The sequence below is a fragment of the Pyrgilauda ruficollis genome, unplaced genomic scaffold (assembly GCF_017590135.1).
Source record: "Pyrgilauda ruficollis isolate IOZ18807 unplaced genomic scaffold, ASM1759013v1 scaffold11, whole genome shotgun sequence".
Taxonomy (NCBI): Eukaryota; Metazoa; Chordata; class Aves; order Passeriformes; family Passeridae; genus Pyrgilauda; species Pyrgilauda ruficollis.
Window position 1 is genome coordinate 11358421 of NW_024509210.1, and position 21269 is coordinate 11379689.

Here is a 21269-nt window from a genome sequence, read left to right on the forward strand (position 1 = left end):
ATGTAAATTTGACGCATTACTACAAAAGCTCTGAAAATATGTTTAGTTCTTATGATTTTCCCCATCAATTTAAGTGAACATACAACTAAAACATACTTCTGCATTTGTACATCTGATTTTCAAGAAATCAAACTATACTGAAATTGAAGCAGTCATTTTCTTTCCCTGTCTTCTTATAAAATCATTCAAAACCACATACAACAGACATACTCATTGCTTAAACTTCAGGATACTGCAACACAAACTTTAGCAATTTGAAAGGGGCTGAACTTACTGCTATATAATAAACTTTGGCCTTTTCCACCAACTTCCAGTTCTTCTCCAAATCAAGATGCTTTTCCTTCTTATAGCAATTAGCAGCAGCGAGGTTAGCTACAAGAGACCTGAAAGTGATGAAAGAACAAGTATTAGACCCTCTGTAAACAACAGTACTGCCAATTTCTCACAATGAACATAATTTCACAAAGATCCTACAGAACATAAAAGCAATTAACAAAGAGCACAAGCCACATATACTTCATTTGACCATTTCATGAAAAGTAAATAATATATTTAAATAATAGATTAAATATAATTTAAATCTTATATTAAATACTGTATCTTAAATCCAACTACATAGTTTAGGTAACCTATCACTATTATATTCTTCTGAAGGTGCCTTCGTTGGCTTTGAATCAGCCTTAGTTTCATTCTGTGATCAACTCCCTCTGTATGCTTTAGCATCTACACATTTTCATTAAAACTGCTCTAGTACCTAACACCTAAAGAAAAGTAGTTACTCCAGTTTATCTTCTGAAAACTATTTTCCCTCACTAGAAGCAAAAGGTTGATGGATATGTAAGTCTTGCCATTCTAATTTTCCAATGAATAGTTATATTATTGTAAAAGGGGCTTGTTTTGGGATTTTTTTCCCCCATTAGGTTCACATTTTCCTTTAGCAAATAAAAAAGGGTCAGGTTCCTACTTTTAGATGATGAACTGTTAAAAAAAAACTTTGGCTTAGCTGTGGATTACTGGAACTCTACCAAAAACTCATTTGTACTTCCTTCTTTCCTAACAAGTTATAACATAAGCTGTGGGACAAAACTTCCATTACCAAGCACAAAAATACTTGTATCACATTGCTTCTGTTACATGCAAGATTCATTCTATTTTAAATCATCTTCATAACCCACTCCATTCAGCCTTATGAAACACACAAAACTTACACACTTACATACTCCTAAAAAGAGGTCATAACAAGACCTCTACCTCTCCACTCTGGCTACCATGACCAAGTTCTTCTATGCAATTGTATTATGAGAATGTTTAATAATGTGCAATATTTGGAGAAAGAGCATTGGGAAACAGATTATTTCCATGCTAGCATACATAGCTTTAAACATAATTTTCAAAATTTAAGAGTCAATGGATGCCCTTTTAACATTAACACATCACTATTTTGTGATATTTAAGTGCATTAGCCAGATAATTCATGTGTAATTACAGATACAACATTTGGCTATTGAAAACTTTTGTCTTCTCAAGGTGCACAGAACTGATGTTGTATACATCATCCTGTTCCATACAAGTGCTACTAAAACCCAGAGACAGCTCCAGGTGGGAGCACACTGCTCATCTGCTTTCACCAAGGCATGCTTCTGCCTGCGGGCTCATTACCACGTCCAGCTGTTAGGAGGTAAGTAAGCGAGACTTTCTTTACTTAATGAAAAACAAACAGAAGACCAAAAGAAAACTTTTATGAACAGTGCAAGCAACTCTCCTGGTAAACTTCCTGAAGTACTCATCACTGACAATCCTTGTCAATTAAACAGATCACGTACACAAAATGACAACGAAGTTAGACTAACTTTATCTGAATATATCAAAGTTACTGTTCTCTGTCATTTCATCCCATGAGCAGATTTGGGGCTTATCTCTTTAATTCTAAAATCTAAATGCAATGAAAACTAATGTACATTTGGAAAAGAGAAAAAAGAAAAAAATGAGAAAAATTTATGAACAAATACATCAATCCTCTGCAGCATTATAAGTAACAGGGAAACAAGTTTCATCCTTCATGAGTATTACCATTTCAATGACAAGAAATCCAGTGGAGAACCAAGTGAATCCAAGAAAGACATGTGCATAACTGTGGTAATTTTCTGTAAATCAAACTTTAAAGCAAATTAAATCTTTCAGTTTTCGCAAACCCTAATATCCATCAAGGACATAGTTTGGGAAAAAAAAAATCTTGTCTGTCTACGTATGTTGCTAAGTGAAAAGCAATTATGTTCCAGAAAACTGAGCAAAGACTTTCTATATGTTTCCTTTCACTTACCACATGCCCCTGAAACTGTAAACCTAGCTCTGTGTGGCTACATCCAACTGTAGAGATGCTCTGCACATATGGGTAATAAAAGACTGCTACACTGACGACAAAGCACCGAACTTTTCCAAATTAAAATTGTAAGTCTGACAGCACTCAGTTCAACATGTGGGGCACAGACTAGGTAGACATTTTTCACTAAAATACAGTAATTGGAGACAGCCAGAGTGCTTCAATTGAAACAGCTTAATGGAGACACTGTGCATGTGGTTATTTCTAAGCAGAATGCACAAATCAAAGTCACAGACTATGACAGAGCGTAGGTATTACTTTAGAGTTTAATTATGTGTTAGGATTTTCTTGAAAAGCTCTGAGAAAACAAGGCATATTACTATTGCTAAACTAGAGAATTCAGGTGCTCCAAAAGAGACAAGAGAGCTGAAGAAGGAAGTTAGCACATATCTGAGCTGGGACAAGAGATTAATCTATAGTGTTATCAACTGGGACAAAGTTGAAGTGATTCTTACCAATACAGAAAATGCTAAAACCAAAACACAATCAGAGGGTAATTAAAGATTGAGAATAAACTTGCTCTCACAGGATGGACAATTGCACAATAAAGCCTTCAGCAGCAACCATCAGCTATTTTTTCCTTCTCCCAAGGAGCATGAACTCCCTGCCGTTCTCAAGCATCGACTGAGATGAAGCCACTGTCTAGTAGTTGAGCAAATATTTGATATTAAGAAAAAAGTGGTTTATGTTCTCAAACCAAAAATTCTGCTTATTAAGTCAAAGAAGTATTTGCAGACATTCTTATGAACAAATTTACCTAAACTTTTAAATTCCATTCAGATGCACGTGTTTTTCTTGAATTCATACTGTGTGCCTATTGACAGTCTTGACTTCAGTTTCCCATCATCTTATCTAGAAAATGGTGATTGCTGCAGCATGTATACACAGGCACTATGTGACTGCAGGCAGAGAGAATCACAGAGCAAAAACATCTTTATTGCTTTTCTTCTCTTTGAAAAAGTGAATATGGATCTTGGAGATGAAGGGGGAAGCCTGTAGCCATAATTAGTGTCAAAACTCCAGATGAAGATGAATGACCTTCCTTCCTCCACAGAATATGTACATTCATTCCAGAGAGTAAGACATTATGTACAACATGAAATTGGGAGGGACAGGTTGATAAGCTTGAGGACAGGGCTGTCTGTCATTCAATGGATTTGCAACAGCCTGAAGAATTGGGCTGGCAGAAAACTTTAAGGTAAATGCAGTGTCATGCAATTATACACAACAATAGAGGCTGAATGTTGACATGATTACACACAATTTTCCAGAGAAGGACCTGGAGATTCTGGTGAGCCAGGCTTGGAACATGAGTCAGCAGTGCATGACACAGAGAAGGTAAATCACATTCAGGTGTACATGAGCAAACATGCAGACAAGAGGACAAAGGAAGTTATATATCCAGAATGGAGGAGAGCCTCTGTCTGCACACCTTCTCTGGAGTTCTGTGTCCAGCTTTGACTTTTCTATTACAAGACACTAACATGGAGCAGTGAGTCCAGCAGTGGGCCATCAATATTATTAAGAGGCTGAAACACTTAAATGCAGAAAGGCTTTGGGTGAACCTTAAGAACAGGTATCTAAGGGAAGTCCTTCCTGCTTTCTTCAAATATCTAATGAACATTTACAGAGCAGATGGAGCCAGACTCTTCTTGAACACAAGAAAGAACAGACACAAGCTGGAAGAAAGAATACTGCAACAGGGTACCATCAAAATAATTTCTCCCATGGAGAGTGATCAAACATTTGAACGGTTTGCCAAGAGAGCTTGTGCAACCTCTATCCTTTGTGATATTCAAACCCCAGCAGGACATGGCCATGAAAAACCTGACCTACCTTTGAGGCTGGTCCTGCCTTCTGCAGGGGTTTGTCTCAGATGCCTGCTCTAATCAAAACTGTTCTAGAGTTCTACATGTTCTATGGAAAACACTTCCTCCTCTGACTCTCATTTCAATTCATGTTGCTGTCTACCACCTTTTCTAATTCTGCCCAGAATATTCACCAACTTCTCTGGAATTATGGTGTGGACCTTAACTAGGGGACTGCTATCTCGCCTTAATAAATTCTTCAAACTCCTGATACTGCTTTGAAAGGAAAAGAGCAGGTCCTCAGGACCAATAGCATTGAAAGCCACAGAGGGAAACCAAAAAGGATAATGACAGACATTTTTATCTTATTCTGAGCCAGAAAGAAAATATTCCTCAGGGTAACTGATGCAATTTTCATTATTGATTCAGTATGTAGTACCAGAAAATTTAAATGCTGTCAGAAATCAGGGAGGGCTGATGTGTGCCAGTAATATCTCAAAATAAGGCTAACCTGATTGGCTGGCTTTGAAATCTCTAAACAAATTGTCAGAAGGTAATCAGCAAAGAGGTAGAATACAAGTTCAAGGGTTCTGAGTAGAGGGTGAAAGAAGAAAGCAAAGGGCAATGGTCAAGAAAAATGAATAGCAAAAAATTAGCAAATGAACCCATGAAAGACAAATTCAGAAGATATTCTTAAAATGTAGACAAACAGAATTACAGGTACTAGGAGAATTTCTCAACAAGTGCAATAGCAAAACCAAAAGCTTTTTTCTTATATAAAATGAAATTAACCCTTTCAATCTGGCTATATGCTGACCACTATCAGCGTATAGCTAAACTTAGTATCACCTGAAGTATATTTCTCACTTGCAAATCAATTATAAGCCTTAGGTATCAATCAGCTTGCACAAAAGCTGTATAAACATACTTGTTAACCAGCTGTTGTCTCCCATGTATTTTCTATCTCCAGAGCAAGTGGAAGCTATCAAGTTCAGGAAGAAGCACTGGTATTATTATCTCACACTTTCTGGCCATAATACAACTGCTATTCTCTGAAAGCATATTAATACTGCCCAGCCCCAAACTATGGCCTAGGCAATCCTGTGTTGTCTCAAACCAGTGCTAACACTTCATCGTTCAAATGACAATTTTTCAAGGCTGGATACTCCAAGAAAATTAGGCTACATTCACTATGCCAACTACATTTTTATCTTCAGAAAACAACAAAGGCCCCTGACCTGTTATCACTAGTGATGCAGGCAGCACAGGTTCCTGTTGGCTCTTCACTCTGCTCATAGTAATGGGCATCCACATGAGCTTCCTCAGCCTTCTTCTTCAAGATCTCTCCAAATTTATCTTTGCCAATGCAGCCAAAGAAAGTTGCAGCTTTGTGAGGTTTCTGAATCATCCACTGCAGATTGTCAGGAGAGGAAAAAAAAACAAAAAAAAACCACAACACAAAAAAAAGTTAACGTATCTGGTATATTATTTTTGCCATTTTTCTCTCCACCCACCATATTTAACTCTGTGCTTCCATTTTGACTTAAAGAACATTTGTGTGTCTGAAGTGAAAAACATCTTGTACAACAAAGGAAGAAAGGGCAGCAAAGAAAACAAAATTTACCCTTAATGATCCCACTGAGCCTGTAACACCTAATGTAAAACCTAAATAAATGTACCTCATGATAAATAAAGCACATTAGTATGTTTTTACAAGGTATACAAAAAGAAGTTCCCTTGCTCAAAGGAGTTGCCTCTACACTTACATTTAATCAAGCAACATCTTCAAAGAAGAATTGTAGAAAATACAAAACAAACAAGGAAGAAATAGTCCACAAAACCCTTCCAAACAAACAAAATAAATAAAAAGAGACAGCACATAAGAAAAACAAGACATTTGAGAAACATAAGCAACATTATGCAGCATTCATAATATATATAAAAGCTAAGTGGTACTGAAAATAATAATTTTGCCTATCATTTAATTGCATGCACAAAGGAAATGCTCCCTCTCTACACTGTTAAACCACACATGTAAGTATCTAATCTCCAAATTTACTACGAGCAACTGTGTCACTTGAATTGCAAAGAAAGATAGGAGATGCATAGTGTTGCTAAGGTGCCAGGTTATTTCATAAAGTTCTCCTTTTATTAATAAAAAATGTATCATTCAGCTGTAAACATTACTCCATTTTGTGCTATGTTAAAAACCAGCATTTATCAGCAATGTGAAATCAAGAGTGAATTAAAAAAATAAATGTGAAGAAACAATCATAGGCCCTACTCTGCTGGTGGTGAGTCAGCCAACTGAAGTCATTATAATTCATTCTAATTACAGTCAGCAAGCTTATCCACTCAATCTATAGTATGAATTAAAGGCTACAGCAATTTTCTGCTATACTAAAAACCTACTTATAATTGTTTCCTAATCAAGATTTAAATAAATGATAATGTCTCCATTACAAAGCAGCATTAGTGGTAGCAAAGGGTTGTAGAAAGGTCAAGTAACCAAGTTGCAAATGCGTACTTAGTCACATCTTTACTACTATCAGCTCCAGAGGGAAGAGCAATAGAGAAAAAAAAAATTAAACCTTTAGTCATGTAAAGCCTTTATTAATAAGACAATGGTGGACAAAAGTTGCCAGGTCTCTTTCTTGCAGCAATTTTGAATAAAGCTTAAGGAGGAAAAAGATTTTATCATTCAATGGTGGCAGCGTTTAATCTGTCATTCATGAAATGCATATGCTCTGCTTATCCATTCCATACCACTCCAATATAAATTAAGAAAACCCCTAATAAAAGAATTAATACATTTCATACAAGAACATCAATTATATCCTTGTGTTTGACACCTTTGCACATACATAATATGCATTTGCACAGCGTTCATTTACGATGTCTCAGGAACAAAAATCCTTTATATCTGGAGGTATGATTAAGTGAAATAGATTATTTAAAAAGATGAAAACTGCTGTGACCAACTGTAAGCAAATATGGAACAAATTTCCACATGGGTAAGAAGAGAAGTAGCTGAAGCTTTGTGCCCCATGCAAGCACACTTGACCATCACAACTAACAAGAATTAATAGAGATCCCTATGAACAACATTCATCAAAGAATCAAACCAAAAAAAAATCTTCAAAAACTTAAGACTTCAAACTGCATCTTAGGCTTACAACATTTTATCATATGATGTTACTTTATATAAAAGTCTGATAACATTTATAGCAGTAGTAACTAATATTTCACATAGATCTCTTAAAAAAGAATTCCCATTCAAATATCACAAGTTTCAGCTATTGGTACCAGCTCAGTTTGAATTCAGATGTGATACATGCCATATATAAGCTGTCACAATCCTGATTTCAAATTTAATTCAAGTTATACTTGAGAATCAAAAGTCACGATCCTCACTTTCCTGAGATGAATCTCTGTATGTGGTGCAGACTACTTCAGCAGCTCTACTCATATTCATGATTATTTAAGACAAGTATTACATAGTGAGAGGATACTCCCACTGTACAGGTATTATTTTCATTTGAGTATATGAGTTAAGCAACACTGAGGAAGATGGGAAAGCAGTTCAGCAGTGTTTCTGCAAAGACCCTCTCATCACAGATCTCCAGTTACCAAGAGCCCTTCAAAGGATCTGCTCTTACTCCCACAATAATGGTGGTGAGGTGCTGTCAGCTGCAGAACTCCCCCAGCTGATTCTCCTCTCCTCAGCGAAAAGGCTACATATTAGTAAAAGCAGAAATCATATTACAGACTTGATGAAACTCAATGATAGAAGTATCTCTGTGGTACACCACTAAAGTTGCACCTTGTGGAAGTAGTCACAGCAGGCATCTTTTGCACACATATGAAAAAAACAAGAGAGGCTCTTCAAGGCAGGGACTTGGGGATTTCTTTTTTAATTTGACCCAGAACTTGATTTTAAGTTCAAATAACCTGATATGAAAAAACAGGCTTCTTTGGGACTTCACACACTGTTGCTATTAGTGACTCTTTGGCTAAAACATTCTAAATGGGAATGGGAGTTAGTCATCACAAGATGTGTATCACTGTGAAGCAGCCATGCAGCAATACAGCCAGTATCATATGCAGGCCAATAACAAACTGTACACATTAATGCCAGGTATATGGTTATAGGGACTGAAAATTAGTTTTATAGATTTATGTGAAATAGAAGATTTAATTGAATGAAAAAGACTGTCAACAGAAACAGAAAATGACCCAGCTCAGCAGGAATCAGCATAATGAGTTAATTATCCAGGGTTTGGCTAGGCAGAGAGGCAGCTACTAACAAACTGTATTGACAGTCTGGTCAGGAGAGGTTGGCACCTGGCCACACCATGAATCCTCACCAGCACCCAAGGGAATTTGAGGCTGCTAATGGACCAAAGACAGAAGTGTCAAAAGTAGGAACTTATCATGAAAGAACACGACAGCCTCAGGAGTGGGATACCACAAAGGATACTCAAGGAGTGGTTTATGAAATCTAATGTGTTTCTCTGCTCTAAAGTTTTCTTCTGTCAATACAGCTTGGACATCAGGTACACACAAGGACAGGTCCTGACCTTTTCAGTTAGCATAAATATCTATGACAGAGAAAGGAGCACAGGAAATAGAACACCTTTCAGATGTTATCTTGAGTTAAACAGATTGCATTTTCCTCACATTTTTGTTGCATGCACTCTGATTAATGCAAAGAAAACTTGAGTTTCAATTATTCTTTTTATATTTATGCTTGCCTTTAGCACAAACCTGTCTTAAAACTCAGCTGATTTCAAAATAATCTAATATTACGTTACCGTATCCCTACAGACACATTATTTCTTATGATCAAATACCGAGGCCAGTACTTGCAAAAGAAGCCAACACCCTGGCTGCTCTAAGACACACTAGAGGGTGACAAAATACTTCTCTCCTTATTTTCATGAGGTTAACTTGGGTTCACAGTAGCAGGACTATCTGTTCATGTGGTTTTTGATGATCAGAGTTGAAGAAGATGAACTCTCTGGCAAGCTTTAGCTATCAGAGAAGTGTAACAACCTTTGTGTTCCAGGGAGTGGGTGGTAATTGCAGAGAACAGCACCATCTTTTCTTGCAAGACGTTGAGATGCCAAGAAAACTTGGTAACGAGAAAAGCTTCTGAAGAGTTGTGACTTTGTGAGACTGCCTGGAGTGAACTATGTCCCACTCTTTCACTTCCTCAGACTCGAAGATGTAGTACACCTATTTCCCACTTTTGTCTGATTAGAAAATGGCTTTTGGAAACAACCTTTCTCCTTTCTTCTGAGTTACAGAAGCACTCCTAGATGCACTTCTAACATTAGAAGTGACTTAACTTTGATTAGATACTCAGTGCTGTCTTTTGAGAGCCAATGTCCCTCCACACCCCCCAAAAAAAATGGAAAAAGCCCCTTCATATTATGTGAAAGAAAATCAGTGGCCTTATACAATTAGAGAAAGGGAAAGTTCTTAACTTTGAATTTCCCAGGCTTACACTATTTATCTTGAGAATGTCATCCTTGACATTCTCAAGATAAATAGTGTAAGTCTTGAGAAATTCTTGAGAATGTCACTTCTGCCACAGGAGCAGAGTCCAGCATCCCCTATCACAACACTTGATATGCATTCGAAGCTTTTCTTTGCTTTTCCTGCAAAGTTCATTGTAGAGGAGGACCCACCTAATTTGCCTCACTGTCTTCAGTTACACTTTCCTTGTAAAGGGAGAGTTTTCTTCTGCTGGGTCTCAGATCTTACCATAAGACTTAAAAAAGAAACATCCTACAGATGAACCTTAGAGCAGCTTTATAGCCTTCTGTCTATAACAAAGATCTTTTAGAAATTATTTCATTTAATCCAACTCTCTGCTTTGCTTTAAGTGCCACCATTAACTGGACAACACTGATAACTGGAACAAGGAGGCTGATGAAGACACTCACAACCACATTGTTCTCTGCCTGAGTTCCTGAATTAATTTTTTAAGTAGCAGCTAGTAGTGCATTTCCACATCTGTCAGTCATCATAAACTAACAGCGCCAAAGCATCCAAAGCTTTGCTTAAACTGACATACCTTCTCTGCACATAGGAGTTTTCAGCTGTGGACTTGAATCCCAAATGCCTAGAAACTGACAACACAACAGGAAGCATTATGCCCCTTCACAGTGAAGGATCTTCAAAACTCATTAACACTGAATACAGACATCTGAAGTGCATCTGAAGTATGTTATTTGAAGCTGGACTCTTCTCTGCATGACCTGTCAAATCTGATCTTATTTTAAATTGCAGTTCACAGAGGAGAGGACTCCAAGGACCTAAAATTAGCTAAGATTTAACATGCCTGCTAAAATCTAAGCTAAACAATGTGAGCAACTACTCATGAAGTGTAAATCAAAACAGGAATGGAGTATCCCTTATTTTGATATTCTAGGTTTTAGAGTAAGTCCATGTATTTTTCAAAAGTTTTACCCATCTGTTGCGCCCCTCACAAGCTGTGTCCCTGTTATGTCCAACCACCAATATATATACAGTCCATTAAATCTCTGTCCATTAAAACCCCTTTGAAATATCTTTAGGAATATTTTGGATGTTAAAGGAAATTAAATTACAACTTATCTTAGACGGCCATGTAAAATGAGAACACATGAAATCAAAAATCAAATCATACATCTTCAAAACTCAGAAGCCTGATAATATGCAAAACAATACTAAAAAAAGAAAGTGTCACTGTTTCAAGTGAGCTCACTTATTTATTGTGTATGATATGATACACCTAGGGCTCAAAAAGAATGCAATAATCTGTTACATTACACATTCAATTTCACATTCATTTAAAATCCCTACTGTGGTGGGGTAACCCCAGCCAGCAGTTAAGCCTCCACCCAAAAACTCTCTCAATCCTCCCTCTTTGAGGGATAAAGGAGAGAATGAGAAGTGCAACAGTGATAAAAAACACAAGGCTCAAGAAGAAATGATGCAAAGACATGAATTCACTACCTTCCATCAGCAGACTGATGCCCAGGCACTGTCTAAGCCCATGGCTACTTGGAAAAACATCCCCTCCCATTCAGTTTTATTGCTGGCCATGTGGCCTGGTTTATCTCCTTGGTCAGCTGTCCTGACTGTGTCCCTTCAAAACCTCTTTCCCTCTACTTGCTGGGTGCAGCAGAGTGAAAAAAACAGAGAAGGCCTTGATGCTGTGCAAGCACTGTTCAGCAATAGCTAAAACAGTGCTGTGTTAAATAACACTGTTTTGGTGACAAACCTAAAACACAGAACCATATGGGCTGCTATAAAAATTAACTTCATCCCAAGCAGACCCAGTACACCTAACTCCAGAATCACTGTTATGAGACAACAGCAGCAAGACCCTGGAAAACACATAAGTTACTATAGTTTGTTCCAATACCTTTGCAATTTTCTTCCTTTCTCTTATTTTCACGGATGGATTTTTAAACGTTGCAACAGCTATTATCACATATCAGCCATATAAGAAAAAAAGTGGGAAAAGGAAAAAATAAGCTTATCTTTATAAAAGCAGGCTTGTGAAAAGGAGCCCCATGTCCTGTACAGTAATTCTTCCACCATTAGTTGAAGCTGCCAAATCTTGCATGAGGAAGTGATATTGTTAAAATGCATGACAACACCCTCAAGCAACTTCCAGTCAAATTAGATAAAAGTGATAACATTTTTTAAAGGAAATTACCATTTAAAGCCTTGCACTGAGACCAATATCTAAATCTTTTCAGCATTTGGCTCAACATGTGCGATACAAATCCCTGCACAGGAACATCTATTAGTTTTAACATGGTGCCACAAGAGCCTTTTGCTACAGCTTTTCAAATTAAGATGCCTATCAAAATATTAATCATTCAGGAGCTTCATTCATTTCTACATTTACAAACAAATTTAACAAACTGTCTCTAAAAAACAATTTCTATAATCCAAACAACTATTTTCAGTGCTGCTATTCTACTGTATTCCATTTCCTATTCATCATTGCTCTTCATCTGCTTGTTCACTGCTTTATTTTTAGTCTAGCTTGTAAGCTTCTTGCTGTACAAGGAAATACAAGCATATTTTGTGTAATTAAACCTGTAGTGGCCATATCCCAAAATTTCAATGTGACCGAAAGCTCTTTTTTACTGCACTCTTTAAATAACACTTAATTCCAATATACCTTACTCCATCACTCTTATGCTGTATTTATAATGTTACAGTTCTGCCTCAAATGCCTGAAGTGCTGTAGCCTCTCTTCTGAAGGTTGATTTATATTATCTGAGGCCAAAGGCAGAATGCCTCCTGCAAGGCCTTACAAGGCACACAGCTGCCCTTGTGTCCTATTCCATTTGAAGGGCAGAACCTGAGACAACAACCACTGCCCCACTGCCTGATCTGATGTGTCACTCCCTGTCCTCAAACTTTGTGCATTCCGTCCCAAAACCAGGTTAAAGATGATAGACCTACAGAACCGGACTGGTCACACCAGTTCTTCATCACTGTCACACATGACAGCTACTTGAAGGGTGCCATAACAGAAAGAATTCCAGCTTTACTTGGGACTCTTCTGCAGCTGCTTCAGTGTATACAACTATTTAAAAATCACCCATATTGCAAAGCTATGCATGAAGTAAGGATTGAGAGTACCTTTATCAGTAAAAGAAATCAAAATATACCAACATTCTTCTTGAAGACTGGGTGTGAAATAATGAAAAGTGGCAAATAAAGTACAACATAAAGTCTTGTTCCTCTCTGGTCAGAAGCAGCAGTGTTCAGATGTGAATAGGATATAAAAAACATAAAAATGGAACATCATACCCAGGTATAGTAAGACAGGCTCACTGGGCAACTGTAAGGTACTATTAACAATGCCTCAGCCTACTCTACTTGAAAAGAATTAGCACTTCAAATAAAATCTAAAAACTGATAAGCAATTGAAAAATACCTAAAATTCTCCAGTGTAAAATACTGTATATGTATTTAGGTACTATTCTATAAGTGAAGCTGATGCTGTTGCAAAATGACATTTTTAGGATATTTAATGTATGATTTTGCATATCTGTAACAATAAAACAAAACTTCCTTTTCAAAACCCAGGCATATGTCAGCCACACTCCCCTGCTAAATGATGTGCAGTCTCAATGAATACACCCACACTCAGAAAAGGACAGCATAAAATCCACAAGTGGTGAGACTTCTTTCATTGTCTGGCAGCACAGAATTCACATAGCACAAACTGTAAACAGCTGCCTATCAGCTTATATCAGCAACAGTATCAAAAACAGATGGCAAAGGTCAAGTCAAAGTTTATTGACAATGATGAACTTGGACAACCTCTATTAAATTACTTCTTCCTTTAAGGTGTATGTGATCAAAGCAGCAGAGAGATTTTCACTCAGTCACATAACAAGCTATTTGTTGAGATTGAAACATCTGGTCAATATCTTCTAACACTGCAATTTCATGCACAGTTAGCAATAGGGTACATTTCTTTTCTTCTTCTTACAGGGTCCATAAGGGTGGCACATATGGCTGATCATTTCATTCAAAAAGGTTTCAATTCCAGGCATTACATACAATTGTCTCTATGCTTTATAGTATTTTAAGTCTACCTACCATCGTTTTCCATCATCACTGCTGTCTGCTCTACTCTTTGCTATAAAAGCCCACAAATATGACAGAGCACTTAAAGCTTAAAAGCTTTTGACTACTGGAGTTAGAAAGCAGTAAAGGCAAGGGAGTTTTTAAAGTGGCAAGTCTTCATCTATCTGCTGTCAGGAATTCCCAGTGCATTAAACTATTTACCAAAGCTCTCGTAACACAGATCACAATTTTTGTTGTAATAGCAAACCTTTCATTTTTAAGGCATGCCAGAGCAATTGGAAATCACCCTTTTTACTAATTTATAAATGATTATACATTTTACAAACATAACATACATCGTATTTCAAGCAAATGTATGCTAGTTATAAAAATTTGACGAAACATAAATCCTGTTTCTCAATCTGAAGTAGGAGAACGACACTAAATGCTATCTACCCCAAAGGCTAAAAAATGCTTGCTTTTAAAATTATGCATCTATGTTGCCACAGCAACAAGTACTGGATAATGTAAAATGTACTTCACCCTTCCATGTCTAAATCCCAGTCTTTTTGGACAAAAAATGAAGTAGGGCTAGTTGCAAGCCTGCCTAAACAAAGTATATTTCAAAGAATTTTCTGTTACTACTAAACAACATTCTCTTTTATTCAGTTAATATTTGATTTCCACATCTTGTTCCCACAGTGACTGACTCCAAGTAGTATCTGAACCTTAGAAGTTTACCCAGCAGTTGTAGGAAGACACAATTCTAAAACTCTTTACTATAATGATGCATCATGCCCAGATGTTGAACCAAAGACAATGAAGGTGTGAGCTGGGAAGGAAAACAGTATATAATCTCCATGAGGGAAAAATGTACAAAATGCTTGAACAAAGACTTCCCTCAGATATGTCCCTGAAGATGCCTCAGGAGTGTGTTGCCTTTTGGCATGACAGCATCTCTTCAGGAGATCTATTCTGACAGAATGGGATATAACCTAGATCTAACAACCACAACAACCAAACAAAAAAACAACCAAACAAAAAAACCAAAGCCAAAGAAAACAAAATCAGGATCGTCCACTAGAAACTGGCGGGTTTCATGTAAATGTCAAGATATGGCTTATAGGTGACAGAGCATCTTTTCAGGTTGCAAACATGAGCCTGTGTAAGAGCCTGTCACCCCATGCCACAAAGACAGACAATCCAGTCAGGAAAGCAACCAATTACATCGCTTAGCGCTAACAGCATCGGTGTAGAAATTAAGTAATTAGCCAGATTTTAACTGGGTTTTTTAACAGACGTTCAAAACAGGAAAGGTTTCAGGAGCTCCAAACAAATTCAGAACTGATGGCATCAGCACTACTGAACTGCAATATTTTTACAAAGAAACAGAAAACCATCACACCCAGTAGTAAAGAGTGCAAATTCAGCCTCAACTTTATTGTATCTATATCCAGTAACGCTTACAGCATTGTGGTGGAGCATTCCATCTAAACTGATATGGAGTTTATTTCTTCCAGAGTTAATAAACAAGCTTCTCTAAAAGAGACTAGGAGAAAAGAAGCTTTAAAAAAAGATTAAAATAGGTCTTCCCTCTAACTTCAAGGCTTTCTCTTACTAGACTACGAGCCCTCTGAAAGACCAAGTCAAAACATTGGAATGGTGATATTAGGCTTTGAGTCGATCCTTTTAGGAATTACTACTTCAGGATTAGCCTCTCCTAATTATTGTACCACAAACTTCATCCCCAGTTCCACATGGAAATGCTCCCCTTCAAAGTTCAACATGCTTAAGAAATGATCCCTCTTCTGAGAAAAAAAAATGTGAATCAACTGAAAAATTACTGCCTCAGGACAGGCAAATCCCAGAAAAGCCTCTGGATTCCTCATGTGTGACTTCCAACCACATTTACTTGGAAATGCTCTGTGTCCACCAAATCTGTGACTGGAAGAGACCAAGCTGAGATTCCAGGGGAATACTGGTCCACAGTGTACATGTGAACAGTGCTTTGAAGGAAAACTCATACATGCTCTCACAAAATAATAAAACTGCTACAGTATTCCCAATGGGGAATTCAATGGGAAAACTCCCTCAAAATTAGAATGTTTTGTTACTGAAGCAAATCCATTAAGTTCACTGTTACATGTACAAACAGAGATGTCTTCAGAAAAGAACAAGAAACCTTGGATAAAGAATGCACTTTCACATTTCTAACAGCTTTTTATTCTGGTACCAGCTAGATACAAAATCAAGACAGCAAATAAGCTGCACAACTCCTTTTTTATTGTCTCTGCTACAGTAACATCAGGAATTCTGCACAAATGTCTCCAGGAGAAATGGCATGGAAATTTTGTAACCCAATGCAGAGAACTTCTTCAAGCCTTTCTGTCAGATGCTTCTGCCAATCACTTAGAGGAGACACAGTATGTGGCTCCTCCACTGCAGTTAATGTCAGCCATTCACATAAATAGATCACAGCTTTATTCTAGTTACCAACAACTGAATGGCAAAAAACTTATTTTCACTATTTCTTAAGCATATAAATACTGTACTTTATCTGTTCCAATCACAAGAATCTCTTTTTGCAAGTTTTGTCCATAATGTCTTTAGATTTGCTGTGGCAGTACAACCAATACTTTTACCAAATTAATTTAGGAGGGATTCTATTTGCCACAAACTAAAAGACATCTCATTCTCATTCACAAGATACATTTAAAAAAATAGCAAAATAGATTTATTTTAAACTGATGTATTTCTTCCCTCACAGTAATTTGTATATTTCATTGTAACAAATCTAATTTTAAAAAAATTAACAAAATGTATTACAGAAGTCACATATAATTATTTTCAGTTGAAAGCAGTGCTTGACACTACCTGGATTTCTTGGCACATAGCTCAAGCACTCCAGTAAAGTTGAAATAATTTTCACAGAACAGATAATTTAGTTGCCAGCTCCTGTGTACTTCTGAAAAAGAACTGCAAATTGCTCTTAAATTTGTTTTTTTCCTGAATTCAATCCTTGCTAAGGCACTTGACACTTTACTCCCACGATCAGCTCCACCTCAGCACTGAACTCCAAGACCTAATCTGGCAGGAGTGGAAGGCAATGGAAAGCTTACATTTACTAAAATGCTGGTTTTGATTCTAAAAAAATAATCAACATTTTGGCCATTGGCTTAAAAAAAAACCCCACAGGATCATACCTGATGAACTTCACCTTATCTTTTGTACAACAGGAAATATTTTATTCACATCTAAAATCAAAATCAAGAAGAAAGAAGAAACACATACACCAAACACTGAGAAGATGCTTTACTAGCAACTGTACATTCCTGATCCAGTTAATATTCTTTGAGTCAGGTCTATTTTGAAGTTAACAACTTCCTTTTCCAATTTCTTCTGAGAATCTGGAAAGCCCCGGCCCATTTGGGATCTCAATTAGTCCAGTTTTACACGGACGTCTTATGATACTGCTGGCAACTGATTCTTTAGCTACAGGTAAAAACAGCATCTCTGAAAATGTGTTTCTATCCCTCAAATTGACAGATTTTTAATTTTTTGGGGGGGACCAAGGGGGTTACCTCTATTTTGGAATGCATGCTATTGATGAAGATTGTACTATGAGGGTGAAATGTGGATTCACAACTTAATTCCAAAAGGCAAGATTTGGAAGGGCTGCCACACAAGAAAAAACAAACCCAAACCAAAACCACCCCTCCCCAAAAGAGAGAATCAGAAATATTTGAAGAAGGTACTGTTTTCCAAAACATACTCTAGGACTAGAGTAGCTTCTACTAGTATCACAGGTAATAACTCTTATTTAAAAAAAAAAATTGAAAAACCTTGTGGCCAAAATTTGGTGTGACATACTCTGGGCCTGAACGTGTTATAGAGGACAGTCAGTGCTATTGAATGAGACAGAAATCATCAGCTGATGCATCAGTAATACAAGAAATTTGGTAAATCAGATTTTATAATAAATCTGTCATAAAATTTCTCCATCTGAGCACATACAATAGTCCATTTACTTTTTAAACAAATATTTTTAGGTATGCTTTATAGAAGATAAAGAACAGTCTAAGCAATAATGTCATTCAGCAATCCATTGTTTTCTGTTCAGGGACAGGGCTGCTTTCAGCAGCATCAGGTAAGCCAACAGCCCCATATCCTGCTTGCACTGGCTGCAGGGCATGCTAATTGTGAACCCTCAACATCTAACATAGTAGACAGCATGTACCTCATGTGAAATTCTAACTGTACATGTGTTAATTAATTTGGATCTATAATTAACTTTCATTACTCTGATATTTTGTGCCATTTTCTGTACAGCACAAAATCTATTATATTGGAAGTTCATAAGTATAACTGTATTTAATTTAACATCCATGGAAAACTAAAATCAAGGGATTTCGGACCATAAGTATCTTGAGATACTTCCCTTCTCAGAAAGACAAAAACTGCAACATCATTTACAGGATTCCTTCTGGAGTTTTTTTTTTATCTTATCATTATTGTTAGCTGCTATATTAATAGCAATTACATCATTAAATGATTTCCCATCGATAACAACTTGTAATTCCATCTATTTATTCACTTCTGATGAACACAGTAGATTAGAAGGTCAAAAAGATAACCTGACACAAAATGCAAATTTGCTTTTTTAAAATACAGCATGCGAGATTTGGAAACGCTTCTTAAAACAAAAGCACCAAAGTATCTGCAGGCACACAACACATGCTTCAGACAGCCCCTGCACAAAAAAATGCTAATGCATTAGAAGATATGACTCAACAGCAACAACAACAAAAAATCTATCTAAACTTCACTAAGAGGCGAATCTGTAAATAAATCAACTGAAAGATAAAGACAAGTATCAATATTGAAATATACCAGCTATAATGAACATAAAACTGTTTCCTTTATGCAAAAGCTAAGATGAAAAGGTGAACTCATTAGTCCCTATTTTTAATTTTCCAGAACAAATCCCTATACATTTCAGATGCTTTTAACCTAAAAGCCTATCTTCTGCTCACACTTATTTTGATGGAATATGATTGATATCAGTGGGATTATACCAGTATGCATTAAAAGAGAATTTGGTCCTATTATCTTAATTCTGTTGGTAAATTGTTAGTTCTACATAGGGTACTACTACTCAAAATTAAGGCCTCAGGATGGAAATACATCGCTGCATTAGTTGGCTGTGAGGACATTAATTAGTAGCCATAAAGCAATCTGAAACCAAGTAGACCAGATCAATGCCAGATGCTGGTATGAAAGTTCTCCCTATACATATGATTTCAAAGGCAGCATCACCACTTTTTATTTCTAAGAAAATACAAACACATTTCTTTTTACCAGTTGAGTTACAGAAGCTACTTTTACTAAATCAAAGTAATTTAATATAAAAAAGAACAAGTTGAAATTAAGTTAGACCAGCCAGATGTTAACAAAAATTATTTCTGCAGATCCATTATTTTAACAACATTCATCTCTTTAGTAACATGACATAAGCCACACTCTAAAAAATGCCATATTAGTAAAAACAATTGGGGATAATAGAACAATGTGATTGCTCTTATTTTGAGGCAATCTAGAAGGACTGGACAAATTGCTGCTGAAATCTAAAAACCATGACTGGCCAGTAGCAGCAGTGGCCAGTGACAGCAGATATCCAGGTTTATAAGGAGCATTCCTATGCTCACAGGTTGTTTTAACAATGTAAGCATAGAGCAGTGCCCTATGGATAGATGGTATGAGATGACCAGGATGGGTTCCCTCTCCAGCACCTCACTCTCCAAGCAGAAGGTATGGATTGTGTACTGTCACCTCATCACATCATCTGACCAGGGACTAGTTACTATCACCACCACTGCTTCTATTTCTAAAATGATTATTTACACTTCCTTTTGCCTTTTTTAATTTTACTGTTATTTTCCAGAAAAACCAACACAGCTGTCACAAAAGGACAGGCTGATTTTTTTGAGACCAAAAATCTGTTATGTACTGGTTTTCACATTAAATGAAATTTCAGAGGAGCATGACCACCATTACCAACTTCTCAGAGGGCCTGGCAACTATTTACATTTAAATTTAGCCTACTAAGCTGAATATTTTTAGATATTAAATGCAACATGGTAATGAAAAGTCTTCATTTTCACACCTTTCCAGCTGTCTCCTGGAAGTGCACATCCACTAGATTTTTGCTGTACAAATAAATCCAGAGAGCAGACCAGAATTTCTTAATTTTATTTCTATGGACCACTTAACAAGTCTTGATATAAAAGGATCACTCGATCCTACCATGAACAAACACAAGGCAAATACTAAACAATATTCTCCTTCAAAAGGTAAATTAGAAATGAACCCAAATTCAGCTAATTCAAGTTGATATCTTCAATAGCTGCTCCTATTCCACCACCATTCCCAAACCAACAGAAAGTTACAAAGAAAACAATTATCTTACAGCTAATCTTTGTTGAAAGACTGTCTGTCATGCCTGCTGTGTCTAAATCCAGATTTATTAACTCTTAGGTTGCTTCCTCAAACAGCAGAAAAAACTACCAAAGTGACGATTCCTTCTCGATTTAGTGATACTAAAAGCTCACCCTTTAGAGCAGTATTTTTAATGACTTTTCTCTCAACAACTCAGCTCCAGCCCCAGCATAACATCTTCTAGAACTTTTTATTATAGCCAAAATAAACACTTGATTTTTCCAAATTTTATCTGTTAAAATCCCTGTCTAACCCAGCATTTTAACACTTTGGAAAGGTTAGGATGACAAACGTAAGAAAACAATGCTGTCGCAGTCATTCCTGCAATTAAATGACTTATAGCATTAATCATGTCAACTTCTTTCTTTCTTTCTTCTGCTAAAAGCCAAAAGAAGAATTCTTATGTCAAAAAATTGTATTCAATTTCCTTGCTAATCTGTTATCCATTTTAAAAATTGCTCAAGCCAGAAGAAAAGATAGCAGTGTTAAAAAATGAGAGCTATAGATACAACAAATCTTGGACTGTTCAGAACAAGGCTTTAAAACAACAACAACTCTGATAGTACTGTAGGCTACACATTCAGAAGATACCAAAGTAGAGAGCTGTAAAAATCCTTTTTACCCTGACCTTACCAGACATCACACACATCTAGACAACTCCCTGTGTTACAATAAGCTAATCTTCAACTTCCCCTTCTCAGAATAACAAAATCAAACCAAGCCCCCAACAAAAAACCAAACCAACCAAGCAAAAACCAAAACAAACCTCAACATTGATACAGAAGTCTAAGCTTACTGCAAAAATGCTTTGGATTCCTTAAAAACAAAAACAAACACAGAAATCTTCTCAAATTGTTACTAATCTGTCTGTCCACATCAAACCAGTTTGCACGTTTAGGATTAGCAGATTGCACTCCTGTACTCTGAGGAAGAACTGAAACTGAGAAAAGACATTTCAGGCAGAATTCTGCAACATATCAATGGCAGTGTGCAGT

The 21269-nt window shown here is 36.7% G+C and overlaps 1 protein-coding gene across 2 annotated transcripts in view; it reads right to left on the reverse strand.

The window, feature by feature from the left end:
- The window catches only part of ADK (adenosine kinase), a 272423-nt gene that overhangs the window by 144240 nt on the left and 106914 nt on the right, over positions 1–21269 (reverse strand). For both annotated transcript variants that reach the window (XM_041473499.1, XM_041473508.1), the window contains exons 5-6: positions 5427–5599; positions 275–383 (exon numbers count right to left, since the gene is read on the reverse strand). In XM_041473499.1, coding sequence (XP_041329433.1) covers positions 275–383; positions 5427–5599 — 282 coding nt within the window. The remainder of the gene's footprint in view (positions 1–274; positions 384–5426; positions 5600–21269) is intronic.